The sequence below is a fragment of the Pseudophryne corroboree genome, chromosome 6, assembly GCF_028390025.1.
Source record: "Pseudophryne corroboree isolate aPseCor3 chromosome 6, aPseCor3.hap2, whole genome shotgun sequence".
In the NCBI taxonomy this organism is placed as follows: Eukaryota; Metazoa; Chordata; class Amphibia; order Anura; family Myobatrachidae; genus Pseudophryne; species Pseudophryne corroboree.
Genome location: NC_086449.1, coordinates 490974490 through 490993378, shown reverse-complemented (window position 1 = coordinate 490993378; position 18889 = coordinate 490974490). Strand labels below are relative to the sequence as shown.

Sequence of the window (18889 nt, the reverse complement as noted above, 5' to 3'; positions counted from 1 at the left end):
TCTGGAGCTAATGTCCAGTAGCCAAGAAGCCCAATCCACTCTGCAGTCAGGTGAGTTCGCTTCTTCTCCCCTTAGTCCCACGATGCAGTGAGCCTGTTGCCAGCAGGACTCACTGAAAATAAAAAACCTATTTAAACTTTTACTTCTAAGCAGCTCAGGAGAGCCACCTAGCTTGCACCCTTCTCGTTCGGGCACAAAAATCTAACTGAGGCTTGGAGGAGGGTCATAGGGGGAGGAGCCAGTGCACACCAGCTAGTCTAAAGCTTTTACTTTTTGTGCCCAGTCTCCTGCGGAGCCGCTATTCCCCATGGTCCTTACGGAGTTCCCAGCATCCACTAGGACGTCAGAGAAATGTATAATGTACAATTCAAGTGCACAGTCTGGACCTGATCCATAGAGGAGAGGAGGGGCCCACCGGTGGTTCCCGTGTACCCCTGTGGGCCAGTCCAACCCTGGGTGGGAGGTATGCTGTAGAGCCCTTTGTATGACGCGGACAGCCTGGCAAGTGCTCATTGTGCTTTCGTCTCGGGGTAGTAACACTCGCTCAAAAAAAATCAAACATTTGGATCCCCCTCTAGGTATCCTGCGTTTGCCCCTAGACTCTGTCACATTTTGAGCCCTCGTTTACCTAAAGCTCATGCTTGCCTGGCTGAGACCCACATACGAATCTGGCAGCGGAGAGAGGGGATTCTCCTCCCCCGGGGAAGAGAGCCGTATAACAACAGCCCGCCGCTACCGCACGCCAGACATAACACACACAGCAGCAGCGTGATAGTGGCACATGGCGCAAACACAGCTCTATTCTCCCCCAGCCCCCGCACAGTCCGTCCCCCGGCCCGCTGCCGTTACCCTCCTCCCGTGCTGCTGCCTGTGTGACTGCGGTACCATTAGCAGCCGCCGAGTCAGATGATGCGCTGACGCCTCTCCCGCTGTCCGACTCAGCCATGTGCGTCCTGTGATTGGCCGGACTGGGTCACGTGTGGCGGCGGACAGCTGGCTGCGGCTGATCGCGGTCGGTGCAGCCGCCTGCTCCCCGCTTCACTGTCCGGGCTTCCTCGCTCGGCCTCTGCAACTCCTTTCCCGCCGCAGCATGGGAGACAAGAAAAGCCCTACAAGGTGAGCCTGTGCAGAGGCGGCGACAGCCGTGCGGGGGGTGGGCCGTGCAGGAGAGCCCGAGGCTGCGGCAGATGGGAGCAGGCCTCGCTGTGTGCTACATGCAGACATGTCTGTGTCTCACGCTTCTCTCTCCCTCAGGCCGAAGCGGCAGCCGAAGCCGTCGTCAGACGAGGGGTACTGGGACTGCAGCGTCTGCACCTTCAAGAACAGCGCCGAGGCCTTTAAATGCCTGATGTGTGATGTGCGCAAAGGGACCTCCACCCGGTGAGAGCCGCACTCCTGTCTGTCCCCCGCAAGGCCAGCATTGTCTGCCCCCACACCCCACTCCTGGCGTGTACCTGCACACAGAGCAGTGACCCACACTAGCACACTGGGCGTCATGCTGCCGTATGTTGTCCTTTACCAACATGTAATCACGATTTGCAGGGACCCTGTAGTGTAACATGCAGAGCAGCCTGTATGTAGGGGTTTAAGGTATGCTAGCCAGTATTGCATCTGGCACACTGGTAATATGCCCTGCTGTATGGAAATCACATTCTCATTTACACATCCTCAAACAACCACAACGAATTATACCAAAATGAACGTGTGTGTGTATATGTATATATATATATATATATATATATATATATATATAATCTCACTCCTCTCACAGCAAAAGCTTCCATTGTTCACATGTCCATTAAATATGTTTCAATCATTCTTTTTGAAACATTTTTTGTTAACATGTTTCTCTTTGGTTACATGCATCTTTTTGGCTCAGTGATGAGTAGGGTGACAACATCACAGGTTATCGCTCTTTATTCTAGTCCACCGATCTGTACATAACATTTGTGGTAGGAAAGTTAATTCCCAGCCCCACACCTATTACTTTATTCCTGAGTGATGCAGAAAAGTAATATTCCATCCAGCAGAAGCATGGGACACACATTGTGGTATGCACGGGGTTTGTAAATGTTCTAGGTTTCTCTTTTGGTTCAAGTGGTGGTTGAACTATACATACTGTAAGTAGAGTTTAAGGGGGTCATTCAGAGTTGATCGCTCGCTAGCTACTTTTTGCAGCGCTGTGATCAGATAGTCGCCACCTATAGGGGAGTGTATTGTCGCTTTGCAAGTGTGCGAACGCCTGTGCAGCCGAGCTCTGCAGAAACGTGCAGTTTCTGAGTAGGTCTGAACTTAGCCCTTGCGATCACTTCAGCCTGTCTGTTCCCGGAATTGACGTCAGACACCCGCCCTGCAAACGCTTGGACACGCCTGCGTTGTCCCAAACAGTCCCAGAAAATGGTAATTTGACACCGATAAATGCATTCTTCCTGTCCATCTCCGTGCAAATGGATTCTTCGTTAAATCCATCGCTCAGCAACGATCCGCTTTGTACCCGTACAACGCGCCTGCGCATTGCGGTGCATACACACGCGCAGTAGTTACCTGGTCACTGCGCTGCAAAAAAAGGCAGCGTGCGAACAGGTCGGAATGACCCCCTAAGTGTGATGGGTGCATGAAAGTGCCAGTTTATACATGCAAATTATTTCCCAACAAGATCAATGATAGCTAGATATTTTAAAGCTGTGGTAAGATGTGCTAAATTTTGCATGCACACACTTTAGTGTATACGCACTATATTTTTTTAAATGTCACTTACTGCTACAGTATGTGTGCATTATATATATAATCTATTTGTGGGATTACTTGATTTTAAATTATTGTACGGACACGTTCACTTTTAAACTAGCATTTTCCACTAGATCTAGTTGGCCTTAATTTATATATTTTCCAATATGACATAGGAAAGAATTTTAGTTTAGTTGATATAGCACAGACTGGGACCGTATAGAGCAGCCATGTCAAACAGAAGTTCTTTCGTGGGGAGCTTATAGCCACACAGCTATTTACCTGTCCAAGGTACCTAAATCCAGTCACCTTTTCTACAGTATCTGCTACAACCACATGTCCTCTCCTCTTTCTCTCCCATATAATTAGGCTTACCATACTATCCCTTTAAACTGGGACACTCATGGATTACACAGGTTCTGTGGCTAATTAAAACCAGGTGAAATTCAGGCTTGAATTAAGCCAGCCACAGAACCTGTGTAATTCATAAGTGTCCCATTTTAAATGGATAGTATGGTAAGCCTACATATAATGGATCGGTCCACAGTCCAATTTAGAACTCACCAAGAGCTGCAGGTGGAATTATCTTCCTCTATTCTTTTCCCTCCTTCATCCTTCTCTATCTTCCTTCACCATCTCAGTTTTCTTTCACACCTCCTCTTCTCTCCTCCACTCTCCACTATCCTCCCTCCATCTTTCACCATCCATTTTCTTGTGTGTGTGGAAAGGGAGGAGAATCAAGGCAAATAGGATGGTGGTTGGTCCCTGTGAAGGTCCAAGCCACCAGATTTCTCTATCGTCCTAAGTGGATGCTGGGGTTCCTGAAAGGACCATGGGGAATAGCGGCTCCGCAGGAGACAGGGCACAAAAGTAAAGCTTTTACAGGTCAGGTGGTGTGTACTGGCTCCTTCCCCTATGACCCTCCTCCAGACTCCAGTTAGATTTTTGTGCCCGGCCGAGAAGGGTGCAATTCTAGGTGGCTCTCATAAAGAGCTGCTTAGAGAGTTTAGCTTAGGTTTTTTATTTTACAGTGATTCCTGCTGGCAACAGGATCACTGCAACGAGGGACAGAGGGGAGAAGAAGTGAACTCACCTGCGTGCAGGATGGATTGGCTTCTTGGCTACTGGACATGAAGCTCCAGAGGGACGATCACAGGTACAGCCTGGATGGTCACCGGAGCCACGCCGCCGGCCCCCTCACAGATGCTGAAGCAAGAAGAGGTCCAGAATCGGCGGCTGAAGACTCCTGCAGTCTTCTTAAGGTAGCGCACAGCACTGCAGCTGTGCGCCATTTTCCTCTCAGCACACTTCACACGGCAGTCACTGAGGGTGCAGGGCGCTGGGGGGGGGGCGCCCTGGGAGGCAAATGAAAACCTTTAAAAAGGCTAAAAATACCTCACATATAGCCCCAGAGGCTATATGGAGATATTTACCCCTGCCTAAATGTACTAAATAGCGGGAGACGAGCCCGCCGAAAAAGGGGCGGGGCCTATCTCCTCAGCACACGGCGCCATTTTCTGTCACAGCTCCGCTGGTCAGGAAGGCTCCCAGGTCTCTCCCCTGCACTACAGAAACAGGGTATAACAGAGAGGGGGGGCAAAATAAATGGCAATATATTAATATAAAAGCAGCTATAAGGGAGCACTTAATCATAAGGCTATCCCTGTCATATATAGCGCTTTTTGGTGTGTGCTGGCAGACTCTCCCTCTGTCTCCCCAAAGGGCTAGTGGGTCCTGTCTTCGTATAGAGCATTCCCTGTGTGTCTGCTGTGTGTCGGTACGTGTGTGTCGACATGTATGAGGACGTTATTGGTGTGGAGGCGGAGCAATTGCCAAATATGAGGATGTCACCTCCTAGGGGGTCGACACCAGAATGGATGCCTTTATTTGTGGAATTACGGGATAGCGTCAACTCGCTTAAGCAGTCGTTTGCCGACATGAGGCGGCCGGACACTCAATTAGTGCCTGTCCAGGCGCCTCAAACACCGTCAGGGGCTGTAAAACGGCCCTTGCCTCAGTCGGTCGACACAGACCCAGACACAGGCACTGATTCCGGTGGTGAAGGTGACGAATCAACCGTATTTTCCAGTAGGGCCACACGTTATATGATTTTGGCAATAAAGGAGATGTTACATTTAGCTGATACTACAGGTACCACTAAACAGGGTATTATGTGGGGTGTGAAAAAACTACCAGTAGTTTTTACCGAATCAGAAGAATTAAATGACGTGTGTGATGAAGCGTGGGGTGCCCCGATAAAAAACTGCTAATTTCAAAGAAGTTATTGGCTTTATACCCTTTCCCGCCAGAGGTTAGGGAGCGCTGGGAAACACCTCCTAGGGTGGACAAAGCGCTAACACGCTTATCAAAACAAGTGGCGTTACCCTCTCCTGAGACGGCCGCACTTAAAGATCCATCAGATAGGAAGATGGAAAATATCCAAAAAGGTATATACACACATGCAGGTGTTATACTACGACCAGCTATTGCGACTGCCTGGATGTGCAGTGCTGGGGTAGTTTGGTCAGAGTCCCTGATCGAAAATATTGATACCCTGGACAGGGACAATATTTTACTGTCGTTAGAACAAATAAAGGATGCATTTCTTTATATGCGTGATGCACAGAGAGATATCTGCACACTGGCATCACGGGTAAGTGCTATGTCCATTTCGGCCAGAAGAGCTTTATGGACACGACAGTGGCAGGCGATGCGTAGAGGAGTTATTTGGGGTCGGTCTATCGGATTTGGTGGCCACGGCTACGGCCGGGAAATCCACCTTTCTACCTCAAGTCACTCCCCAACAGAAAAAGGCACCGACCTTTCAACCGCAGCCCTTTCGTTCCTTTAAAAATAAGAGAGCAAAGGGCTATTCATATCTGCCACGAGGCAGAGGACGAGGGAAGAGACAGCAACAGGCAGCTCCTTCCCAGGAACAGAAGCCCTCCCCGGCTTCTACAAAAGCCTCAGCATGACGCTGGGGCTTCGCAAGCGGACTCGGGGGCGGTAGGCGGTCGTCTCAAGAATTACAGCGCGCAGTGGGCTCACTCGCAGGTAAATCCCTGGATCCTGCAGATAATATCTCAGGGGTACAGGTTGAAATTAGAGACAGAGCCACCTCGCCGTTTCCTGAAGTCTGCTTTACCAACGTCCCCCTCAGAAAGGGAGACGGTTTTGGAAGCCATTCACAAGCTGTATTCTCAGCAGGTGATAGTCAAGGTACCTCTTCTACAACAAGGGAAGGGGTATTATTCCACTCTTTTTGTGGTACCGAAGCCGGATGGCTCGGTAAGGCCTATTCTAAATCTGAAGTCCTTGAACCTGTACATAAAGAAGTTCAAGTTCAAGATGGAGTCACTCAGAGCAGTGATAGCGAACCTGGAAGAAGGGGACTTTATGGTATCCTTGGACATCAAGGATGCGTATCTCCACGTTCCAATTACCCCTCACACCAGGGGTACCTCAGGTTCGTTGTACAAAACTGTCACTATCAGTTTCAGACGCTGCCGTTTGGTTTGTCCACGGCACCTCGGGTCTTTACAAAGGTAATGGCCGAGATAATATTTCTTCTTCGAAGAAAAGGCGTATTAATTATCCCATACTTGGACGATCTCCTAATAAGGGCAAGGTCCAGAGAACAGCTAGAGATGGGTTTAGCACTATCTCAAGAGGTGCTAAAGCAGCACGGATGGATTCTGAATATTCCAAAATCCCAATTAATGCCGACAACTCGTCTGCTGTTCCTGGGGATGATTCTGGACACAGTTCAGAAAAAGGTTTTTCTTCCCGAAGAAAAAGCCAAGGAGTTATCTGACCTGGTCAGGAACCTCCTAAAACCAGGAAAGGTGTCTGTACATCAATGCACAAGAGTCCTGGGAAAAAATGGTAGCTTCTTACGAAGCAATCCCTTTCGGCAGATTCCATGCAAAGGGATCTGTTGGACAAATGGTCAGGGTCGCATCTTCAGATGCACCTGCGGATAACCCTGTCGCCGAGGACAAGGGTATCCCTTCTGTGGTGGTTGCAGGAGGCTCATCTATTGGAGGGCCGCAGATTCGGCATGCAGGATTGGATCCTGGTGACCACGGATGCCAGCCTGAGAGGCTGGGGAGCAGTCACACAGGGAAGAAATTTCCAGGGAGTGTGGTCGAGCCTGAAAAAGTCTCTTCACATAAGCATTCTGGAACTAAGAGCAATCTACAATGCTCTAAGCCAGGCGGAACCTCTGCTTCAAGGAAGACCGGTGTTGATCCAGTCGGACAACATCACGGCAGTCGCCCATGTAAACAGACAGGGCGGCACAAGAAGCAGGAGGGCAATGGCAGAAGCTGCCAGGATCCTTCGCTGGGCGGAGAATCACGTGATAGCACTGTCAGCAGTATTCATCCCGGGCGTGGACAACTGGGAAGCAGACTTCCTCAGCAGACACGACCTTCACCCGGGAGAGTGGGGACTTCATCCAGAAGTTTTCCACATGCTATTAAACCGTTGGGTAAAACCAATGGTGGACATGATGGCGTCTCGCCTCAACAAAACACTGGACAGGTATTGCGCCAGGTCAAGAGATCCGCAGGCAATAGCTGTGGACGCGCTGGTAACACCTTGGGTGTACCAGTCGGTATATGTGTTTCCTCCTCTGCCTCTCATACCAAAGGTATTGAGGATTATACGGCAAAGAGGAGTAAGACTAGTGGCTCCGGATTGGCCAAGAAGGACTTGGTACCCGGAACTTCAAGAGATGGTCACGGACGATCCGTGGCCTCTACTTCTGAGAAGGGACCTGCTTCAGCAGGGTCCTTGTCTTTTTCAAGACTTACCGCGGCTGCGTTTGACGGCATGGCGTTTGAATGCCAGATCCTAAAAGGAAAAGGCATTCCAGAAGAAGTCATTCCTACCTTGATAAAGGCAAGGAAGGAAGTCACCGCGAAGCATTATCGCCGTATTTGGCGAAAATATGTTGCGTGGTGCGAGCAGCGGAGTGCTCCGATGGAGGAATTTCAACTGGGTCGTTTTCCTACATTTCCTGCAATCAGGATTGTCTATGGGTCTCAAATTGGGATCTATTAAGGTTCAAATTTCGGCCCTATCAATATTCTTCCAAAAAGAATTGGCCTCAGTCCCTGAGGTCCAGATTTTTATCAAAGGAGTACTGCATATACAGCCTCCTGTGGTGCCTAAGGTGGCACCGTGGGATCTAAATGTAGTTTTAGATTCCTCAAATCCAATTGGTTTGAACCACTAAAGAATGTGGATTTGAAATATCTCACATGGAAAGTGACTATGTTACTGGCCCTGGCTTCGGCCGGGAGAGTATCTGAACTGGCGGCTTTGTTTTATAAAAGCCCTTATTTAATTTTCCATTCAACATAGGGCAGAGCTGCGGACGCGTCCGCATTTTCTCCCTAAGGTGGTATCAGCGTTTCACCTGAACCAGCCTATTGTAGTGCCTGCGGCTACAGACGACTTGAAGGACTCCAAGTTGTTGGACGTTGTCAGAGCCTTAAAAATATACATTTAAAGGACGGCTGGAGTCAGAAAATCTGACTCGCTGTTTATACTGTATGCACCCAACAAGTTGGGTGCACCTGCTTCTAAGCAGTCGATTGCTCGTTGGATTTGTAACAAAATTCAACTTGTACATTCTGTGGCAGGCCTGCCACAGCCTAAATCTGTTAAGGCCCATTCCGCAAGGAAGGTGGGCTCATCTTGGGCGGCTGCCCGAGGGGTCTCGGCATTACAACTCTGCCGAGCAGCTACGTGGTCAGGGGAGAACACGTTTGTAAATTTTTACAAATTTGATACCCTGGCAAAGGAGGACCTGGAGTTCTCTCATTCGGTGCTGCAGAGTCATCCGCACTCTCCCGCCCGTTTGGGAGCTTTGGTATAATCCCCATGGTCCTTTCAGGAACCCCAGCATCCACTTAGGACGATAGAGAAAATAAGAATTTACTTACCGATAATTCTATTTCTCGGAGTCCGTAGTGGATGCTGGGCGCCCATCCCAAGTGCGGATTATCTGCAATACTTGTACATAGTTATTGTTAACTAATTCGGGTTATTGTTTAGGAAGCCATCTTTCAGAGGCTCCTCTGTTATCATACTGTTAACTGGGTTTAGATCACAAGTTGTACGGTGTGATTGGTGTGGCTGGTATGAGTCTTACCCGGGATTCAAAATCCTCCCTTATTGTGTACGCTCGTCCGGGCACAGTACCTAACTGGAGTCTGGAGGAGGGTCATAGGGGGAGGAGCCAGTACACACCACCTGACCTGTAAAAGCTTTACTTTTGTGCCCTGTCTCCTGCGGAGCCGCTATTCCCCATGGTCCTTTCAGGAACCCCAGCATCCACTACGGACTCCGAGAAATAGAATTATCGGTAAGTAAATTCTTATTTTCACAGGCTCTGAGTCTTTACTAAAGAGTGTTAACGGGCCACATGTTTGACATGGTTGTTGTAGAGTAATCTAATTTTGCATAGAAACATAGAATTTGATGGCAGATAAGAACCACTTGGCCAATCTAGTCTGCCCCTTTTTTTTATCCTTTAGGCAATCTCAACCCTTTTTGAACCTTAATTCTTTCTAAGGATATGTTTGATCTGGCTAAAACACACTGCTGTGCAAACTTAAAACAATCTGTACTGACCTCTCTTCAAACTTCATTCTGTATCACCTCTGTTTTGTTTTTTTTAATTGTAAATGGTATTTTTTGATGTCAATGTACAAAGTCCTGATTATTAGAATCTAGAGTAAGCATTGTATATTATTTTCAAAATAACCAAAATTTAAATATCAATATTACGCAATAGGGGCATTTCAAAAGACTAATTACCAGGAACACAGCTTTAAATATCTGGGGTTAGGGATGGAAGTTCAGGCAAAAAAATGGGTTATATTGTGTAACAATATATCCATACAACCATCAAAAACTGGTTTGCAATAATGATGTTCCTGTTAATTTCAGTACTTGTGATATGTCCCTATTTTCATTTTTTATTTTATTTTTTGTAAATATTGACAAACTGCAAAGGTAGTATTCAGACAATAGTTGATCCAACCAGGCCACAGGCAGCTTGGTAATGATGTCATGGGGGAGATAAAGAGATTGTTTATTGCTACTGTTATGCATGCAATGCATGATGGTAGATGTAGTTTTCCACCACAATCGTTGCCCACAGAGCTATGAAGTCACTGCAGGCTGCACTTCCCCTACCAGGACTGCATTTTGAAAAGCCACAAAGCAAGAAAATTGTTACTGGGATTCACAGAAGCGTCTACAAAAGGTATTTTGGTGTCACAATAATCAAAATAAATTTATTTGTTAGCTTTACTATTATTATTTATAGATTGACCCATTTCAAATAATATTTGTTATAAGCTATGACACGGTTTCCACAAAAAAAAATAATTAATAAAGTGTTAACTAATTACAGAGCTGTATATTTAGAATCTGCTACCTTAGCAGTGTAAGCTATTTTTCTCTTTTTATCTATTATAAACCGCGACTTGAACAGTCTAAAAATAACATATTGTCTGGTCTAAAATAATATATAAACTGAAAACATTAATTTGCACATTAAGATACACCACAGATTTTGTTTGTGAGAAATAGATGTCTGCATTATCAGTTGGGCATATTGCATTAAATCTGAATCTATGATCAGCTCACCCTTTCCTGTTACCTGATGATGGCTAGCACTGCATGGTACTTGTTTTCTCTGTAATGAAAATCAGCAGATTACTCCCGGCCCTAAGGTACTCCCATTGTTGGACTATCTAACTGCAGTTTGCAATATTCATTTATTACAATTGCCAGCTAGCTTTTTGAGTAAGTTTTGCAGTCAAGCCAAATTATGCGTATGTAAACTCAACTATCACTGATGTCAAACGAATAAAGATTTTAGCCATAGAGCATAATATGCTCTTCAAATAAATAGAATAAGACAAAACAGCTGTTAAATTGTAATTTATCAACAATAGTGAACCTGGAAATTGGTCACAATTGCATCACAACTTAATTGGTATGCCGTTTTTATGCATTTGTTTAAGGGATATTTCATCCGCTGATAGTGGAATTTTCGTCTTGCATGAAGATAACTCCTCATATCTTCAATGCTTTATATACACTTGATATTAATACTTTGTTCTGACATAAAACCTCATAAAATGTCATTTAAGTTCTGACTATCTAAATACAAGGGTCTTTACTGATAGATATGAACTCTTAGGGGTATATGCAATTGTGGTCGAATTCCCGAAATTGTCGAATTTCGGGTCATTTTCGACCAAAAAAAAAAATTCCCCTATGCAATCCAGTGCTTTCCGACCAAAAAACGGACTTTCAAAATTCGACTTTTTGAAATTCGAATTTTTGCAAATTCGACTTTTCTGCAATGATACAAGTGCTGCAATTCGACCAAAGCATATTCAATTCAAGTTTTGAAATTCGACAGCAGTGCTTTTAGACAGCAAATTCGTCATTTTCAATCCGCCACACTTTGGAGGGTGAAAACAAATAAAAAAATTTTAAACATGTTTTTTTTGGTGTTTTTTTTTTTGGGAATAGCAGATCTATTTATATTAGAAGGGATTAGGTACTTTTTTTTTTTTTTTGGGAGGCACAAATATTATTTATATATTTTTTAAAATATTATTTTTTTTATTTTTTATTTTTTTATGCTGGAAGGGTAAAATCATAAAAAAAAATGGCGTGGGGTCCCCCCTCCAAAGCATAACCAGCCTCGGGCTCATTGAGCTGGTCCTGGTTCTAAAAATGCGGGGGAAAAATTGACAGGGGATCCCCCGTATTTTTAAAACCAGCACCGGGCTCTGCGCCTGGTGCTGGTGCCAAAAATACGGGGGACAAAAAGAGTAGGGGTCCCCCGTATTTTTAACACCAGCATCGGGCTCCACTAGCTGGACAGATAATGCCACAGCCGGGGGTCACTTTTATGCCGTGCCCTGCGGCCGTGGCATCAAATATCCAACTAGTCACCCCTGGCCGGGGTACCCTGGGGGAGTGGGGACCCCTTCAATCAAGGGGTCCCCCCCCCCCAGCCACCCAAGGGCCAGGGGTGAAGCCCGAGGCTGTCCCCCCCCCCATCCAATGGGCTGCGGATGGGGGGGCTGATAGCCTTTGTGATAATAAAAAGATATTGTTTTTTCCAATAGTACTACAAGTCCCAGCAAGCCTCCCCCGCAAGCTGGTACTTGGAGAACCACAAGTACCAGCATGCGGGAGAAAAACGGGCCCGCTGGTACCTGTAGTACTACTGGGGAAAAAATACCCAAATAAAAACAGGACACACACACCGTCGACAGTAAAACTTTATTTCATACGTCGACACACACATACTTACCTATGTTCACACGCCGACATCGGTCCTCTTCTCCATGTAGAATCCACGGATACCTGTAAAGAAAAGTTCAAAATACTCACCTCAACCATGGTCCAGAGATAAATCCACGGACTTGGCAAAATAAGAAAACGCAAATACCCGCACCAAAAACGGACTGAAAGGGGTCCCATGCTGACACATGGGACACCTTTCCACGAATGAGACCTGTCAGTGACAGCTGTCACTGACAGGTCTCTAAGCCAATCAGGAAGCGCAACTTCGTTGCGCTCACCTGATTGGCTGAGCGCTGTCTGCACTGTGACAGCGCATCGCACAGCTCCCTCCATTATATTCAATGGTGGGAACTTAGCGGCTAGCGGTGAGGTCACCCGCCGGTCAGCGGCTGACCGGCGGGTGACCCCACCGCTACCCGCAAAGTTCCCACCATTGAAAGTAATGGAGCGGCTTTGCGATGCGCTGTCACAGTACAGACAGCGGACAGCCAATCAGGTGAGCGCCACGGAAGTAGCGCTTCCTGATTGGCTGAAGGGACGTCAGTGACAGGAGTCACGTGATGTCCCGGCATTCGGGAGAAAGGGGTCTGATGTGAAAACATTGGACCCCTTTCTAGTCCGGTATGGATCGGTGTTCGGTTTGTTTTTTTGCCAAGAACGTGGATTTACCTCTGGACGTGGATGTACCTCTGGACGCTGGAAGGTGAGTATAATTTTTTCACAGGTACCCTCGGATCGTCGGCGACCGTGGCAGTCGGCGTGTCAACATAGGTAAGTATGTGTGTGTCGGCAGTATGTAATAAAGTTGTACAAGTCACGGTGTCTGTGTCCTGTTTTTATTTGGGTATTTTTTTTCCAGTAGTACTACAGGTACCAGCGGGCCCGTTTTTCTCCCGCATGCTGGTACTTGTGGTTCTCCAAGTACCAGCTTGCGGGGGAGGCTTGCTGGGACTTGTAGTACTAATGGAAAAAACAATATCTTTTTATTATCACAAAGGCTATCAGCCCCCCCATCCGCAGCCCATTGGATGGGGGGGGGGCAGCCTCGGGCTTCACCCCTGGCCCTTGGGTGGCTGGGGGGGGGGGACCCCTTGATTGAAGGGGTCCCCACTCCCCCAGGGTACCCCGGCCAGGGGTGACTAGTTGGATATTTGATGCCACGGCCGCAGGGCACGGCATAAAAGTGACCCCCGGCTGTGGCATTATCTGTCCAGCTAGTGGAGCCCGATGCTGGTATTAAAAATACGGGGGACCCCTACTCTTTTTGTCCCCCGTATTTTTGGCACCAGCATCAGGCGCAGAGCCCGGTGCTGGTTTTAAAAATACGGGGGATCCCTGGCCAATTTTTCCCCTGCATTTTCTCCTTCATCCACTAGGGGCCACTGGAGTGTAGTTACAATGGGGAGATAGTAGGTGGTATTGGTAGCTGGCACTTTAAAAATTCTCACACTGTGGCTAGCTCCTCCCCTACTATCTCCCCTCCAAGCCAGTCTTAGTTAAGTGCCCGAGGTAGCTGGTTCACTTGGGTTTAGCTGAAGAATTTTCTTCTTTTTTCTTTATTATTTTATTTTTCTTACACACACTCACAGACTGGCAGCTCTGCCACTGCCAGTCTGCACCGTGGGAGCTGCCGGCGGGGTCCCATCGCAGCTGCGTGCGGCTAGGGATGGGCCCCGGCTGAGGGAGACACTGAGCTCTCCTGAGTTGGCGGACACCGCTGCGTGCGGCGCGTGTCGCGGCCACTCCATCCAGCAGAAGATTCCGGCAGCATGGCAGCGGTGAGTATCAAAAATGGTCGGACACCGCTGCGTGCGGCTTGTGTCGGGACCACCCCACCACAGAAGATTCCGGCTGGACGCCGCTGCGTGCGGCGTGTGTCGGGGCCGATCCACCAAGAACACAGTGGTGAGTGAAGTATACTTTATTTGTGGTGGCTATGTATGTTTTTAGAGCAATCTGTTTATTGTTGTACAACCCACTCCAGAAGGGCTCTCTGGGGCTGTAATGTACTTTATTGTATCCTTACCTGTCCTCCTCATGGAGAAACAGACAGGATGATTGGGGGAGGCTGAGTATGTGTTTATACAACCCTGACTGAAAAACGGGTGTGTGTCATTCTGATAACCCTCTGCTCCCCCAGCTCCCCGCACCCCCCGCACCCACTCAGCGCGACTCACAGAGCCGGCACAGGGATCCCGCTCGAGCGCAAAGCAATGTTTAAATTTGGCGCCTTGTACGGAGGGGGCGGAGCTAAGTCCCGCTCTGTAGAGCGAGCTCAGCGCTCCCTGCTCCCAGGCGGCGACTCGCGCTCTGTTCAGCGCAACACTCCCCGGCGGCGGCTAGCAGATACAGGGCTCTACTAGCGCTGTATAGCGGGCTCAGCGCTCAGCGCTCCCCGGCGGTGACTCGCAGGCCCAGCGGAGGGTACAGCTCGCTTCCCGCTTAGTTTTGCAATAAGGCGCCATAGCCGGGGGGCGGAGCTAACTCCTGCTCTGTACAGCGGGCTCAGCATTCTCCGCTCCCCGGCCACTGTTATAGTGTAATAGGCATTTATGTGAGTTTAATGCACATGGTGCTGAGGAGAATGTGATATAGTCAGAGTGGCTCAGCACTAATCCAGTTATCCACTATATAGATTTTATCGCATAGCCCAGAGGAGTTTCACTCTGGCGGCCATTTCCTCCCTGCACAGACCTGGCTTCATATTTGCAGTGTCTCCTATAGCCCAGTGGGCTAATCTTGCATACTCAGAGACAAATACAAATAAAGTCCCAGGTATATTAACAGTTAACCCGCTTTACTCAGCGGGCTCCCAGGTCTCCCCGTCGCTAGGCAACAGCTCTGGGATTTGTAACTTTTCGATACTTCAGGCTGCTGAAATATAGATACATTCCTCCTGCAGTAGAGTCCTCTACCCAGCATTTTCCTACTTGCAAATCAGGGAACCTGCTCTATTACAGTAGCTGGGACTCAGCTCAATAATAATTAAAAGGATCTACTGTGCAGTATTTATTTACCTACGGTGTGTGTGTATATATACATATATAGTTATGTTTGTGCATGTATATATATAGATATATATATTTAAGTGCGTGTAGGTATGTATATAGATAAATCCATAAAATACCAGATATAGGGGATAAAAGCCTACGGCCACACCACCCTGAACACGCCCGATCTCGTCTGATCTCGGAAACTAAGCAGGGTCAGGCCCGGTTAGTACTTGGATGGGAGACCGCCTGGGAATACCAGGTGCTGTAGGCTACTTCCGCAATGTTTTCTAATAACAACATCTTGCACATAACATTTTCCCCCATCTTTCTCACAGGCTGGTCACCATTTTGAAAAGCCAGCGGAACCTCAGAGAAACATCTGGTGCACCTTAATTAGCGGTACACTAAATACAGGGCGGGGTGTTGCCTTCCCTTTATTATTCCTTGTTGTCACTAGTTACTAATGCTATTTGTAATTGTGGAATGCGTGTAAGGCATCAGACAAATAGCGCTGCGGCTCAGTACGCTAGTAGCGGGTATCTGAACAGGGGTTTGAATCCAAACAAAACTTTAAGGAGAACTCCTATAGCCTAGGGCTAAGACTCCTGTCCCACAGCGCAGCGTTGCTGGTTCAGGTCTCCGCTGCTCCAGAAAGTTTATTTTAATCGTATCGGTCACTACACATTATAGTGCAGACCTTACGTAGGGCTCTGTTTATTTAACCCACCTTTTCTCCTTTCGTTTGTCTCTCCTGGGATAGTCGAAGAATTCCCTCTTAGGTGTGAAGTATGCGGCGGAGCCATCTGCTTCGCCCTCCACGCACCTGCACACCCCTGTTTGATCAATGATGCAGGTAATGTCACTATTAACCAGACAATAGCTCATCAGGTAAGCCCTTGGACTTTGGTTTCCAAGGTCACAGGATCAAATCACAGCGGGACCAAACACACCTTTCCAAAAAGAAACTTTGCTAACATTCCATGCATTACTGATGTCTGTTTTCTGTGGATCTGAACCAGTGTCTCAGAATATACAGGTACATAATACAGCAGTTCATCTGATACTGCAGGTAAAGGAGGAGGACACGTCAAGTCCATCAGGGTTCCACGCCATTGACGAAAATGACAGCGACTGGTTCAGTTTCGGATGAGCTGGGCAGGCTCCGGTAGGCGGCCGACAGACACCCGAATACACAATATCAGGTATCAAACAGGGTTTGTTTTCCTATCTTTTCCCCGCAGATGGCAGGAGATGGTATCAGAACCTCTCTAGGGTATACACCTCGGTGTATCGCCGGTCCATCAAGCCGCCGTTTTCCTGAGGCAACCTTGCTCAGGGATCCATCGACATATGCGGCAGCATGGTTCTACCGTATCCGGAGCAGGTAGGTTGGGGAACAATTGTCCTCTAGGTTACAGGATGCTTCGCATCAGGATCAATTGATACTTTGATACAGGTCAGAATCACGATTCTGCTTTATGTTCCTTGGAGGTCTCCATGTCTACAGACTCGGACCCTGCATCTTCGCTTGGGCTGTCTTAACCCGACGACCTCTGGGGCTGCGACAGTGACAAGTAAACATGAAATCCTACGGGGCAGATGGTTCTGGGGAAGGAACTTTCTGCAGGATTTCTTGAACCAATGGAGGTAGGTCCACTTTGATTTCTCCTACTACTGCCCCAGCTCCAAGACAGACCTTTACTGGTCTTCCCTTTAGATTGTTTCGTGCCCTTTCAGGTTTTTGACTCCACACGGGTGATATCTTCGTCGCCAGGGGTTCTCAGGGTAAAAAGGCTGAAGCAGAGGTTCAACATCCTCAGTCCAGTCTGATTTTATGTCATCCTATACACCCATTACACCTGCAGGGTCCCAGGGTAGGCGCAGGTCGATGGGAGAAGGCTTGGGCGGTTACAACCGTCTCAGGAGTCCCTCGGCATGGGTCGGCTGATTTACGATGACAAGACAGTCATACTGCAGGCTGCGCTCCATAGGTTTCTAACCGCAAAGGGTGTTGATCCCTGTTTTACACATATCATTTGAATTAGGACAGTTCTCAGGCCTTTGTTTTCTTTTCACGTTCCGAAGCCAAGTGGCTCGGACAGGCCTATTCTGGCCTTACAATCCTTTTAGTCTGTGATTGCTAGTTTAAACAAGAAAGGGAGTTTTACGTGTCCCTTGTCTTCAGAGATGCCTGTTTACTGATTTCCGTTGGACAGGCTTTTCTCAGATTCCCCCTTAACAGGATTCTCATTTTCACTGTAAGTCCTTTACTCTTCTCTCTTCCGCTCCCACAGAGTTTAGGAAGATAACAGAATAACTCTTTTTCAAGGGCAGTGGGTGACGTTGGTTCCCTAATGGGACAATTTACTGCTACTATCCCACTCTGTACATTAGGTGGCTTCTGAATATCCGGAGGATCCACGAGCTTCTGATTCGACACAGATCCAATTTATGCTCCGCATAGACGTTTCTCAACACGGTCCGTCAGAGGTTTTTTCATTCCTCGGCACCAGAGACTCTATTTCTTCAGTCAAGTTGCGACGTAATGAGTGGCCGCCTCCATTCCTCTCGGAACGGGGGACAACAATCTTGTTTCCAGATCAAGCCACCAGGTCAGACTCCTGGGTGAGGGAACATGCCCCGGAGTTTTGTCAGCTGGTCCGCTGTGGGCGGAGATTTCGGATCGACCTCAGGGCGTTCTGACTGACTCTTTAACCCTTTATTACTCTCGGACGGCAGTAGCCGTGGAGGCCCTCAGGGCTCCGGGGAGTTTTCTGGTTATTCTATCCTGCCTCCTTTTCTATTTCTACTTCATGTTCAGTAACACAGGAGGGGATTATGCGTGCTAGTCCTCTCGGTGGCGCTGGTTGGGCCACGCATGACTTGAAGATACAGATACGCCTGTTGTCAGTAGAGGAGCCTTGGCTCCTACCTCGACGGGACTGTCTACTTCAACAGGCTCCTTTTTTTTTTCTCCTTGTTCAATTTTACACTGGTTTCGGTTACCCGTGTGACTGTTCACGAGACCTCAGAAGGGAGGAGTTCCCTAGTTCGGTTAGGCCTACTGGGCTCCGATTTCAGAAGTCTATTACCTCTTCTCGCTTTTGCCACTTTGGGAAAACTTTATGGAACATAATGAAGATAAAAGGGGGTTTTTCCCCCTTCTTCCAGTTACCATTCATCTTTGGTTTCTCTGGGAGGTTTTTTGCTCCGCTGCGCTTCAAACCACACTGACCGGAATTTTAGGTCTCTGCCTTTTTCGCTTTTCTTCCAAATGAGATTAGCCTAGCGGCCGTAAGTTCGGCCTCTTGTTCAGGGAGTACTCTATTGGCAACTCCCCGGGCTCGGCTTCGGCCTCAGCGGTCGTTTCTTCCAGAGGGGAGGTCCATTTTTCATATAAATCTGACACTAGTGGTTTTCAATCCTCTCTGAATGTTGTCAGGGCTCGTCAACTCTCTCTACAGAGGTCTCAGGCTATTCGATGAAGTGTTTTTTCTTCTTTGCTCTGGACGATGCTCCCGTACTAAATAGCCGGGGCCCCAGCATATGCTGGACAGTTGGATACATCTGATCATCAGACAGTCTTCTTGGCGGTTACTAGGGAACCTCCGTTTTCCAATTCAGCGCGCTTTACGCGCATTGTAAGACCTTCGTGGGCAGCCGCCCGCGGGGTCTCCATGAATATTTTGTCGGGCGGCTACTTGGTCAAACCGACATTCGTTTTGTCAAATTCTACAAGTTTGACACTTTTACGGCCTCTGCATCACTGTTTGGCCGAGCAGTTTTTACAGGACTCTCAGCGCTTTCCCACCCGTTTT

General features: G+C 47.9%; 1 protein-coding gene and 1 non-coding gene across 5 annotated transcripts in view; both read left to right on the top strand.

The window, feature by feature from the left end:
* The first annotated feature begins 371 nt into the window (after positions 1 to 371).
* The window catches only part of YAF2 (YY1 associated factor 2), an 82702-nt gene continuing 64184 nt past the window's right edge, over positions 372 to 18889 (top strand). Inside the window, exons 1-3 of one of the 4 annotated variants that reach the window (XM_063927325.1) lie at positions 372 to 463; positions 1255 to 1380; positions 9905 to 10009. In XM_063927325.1, coding sequence (XP_063783395.1) covers positions 1349 to 1380; positions 9905 to 10009 — 137 coding nt within the window. In that variant the 5' untranslated portion in view covers positions 372 to 463; positions 1255 to 1348. Of the gene's footprint in view, positions 464 to 509; positions 1117 to 1254; positions 1381 to 9904; positions 10010 to 18889 lie in introns of those variants that run through there. The other 3 variants (XM_063927326.1, XM_063927323.1, XM_063927324.1) reach the window with 3 other exon arrangements.
* Positions 15224 to 15342, top strand: LOC134937402 (5S ribosomal RNA). The gene has a single exon (XR_010180573.1). It is a non-coding gene; the product is annotated as a 5S ribosomal RNA (ribosomal RNA).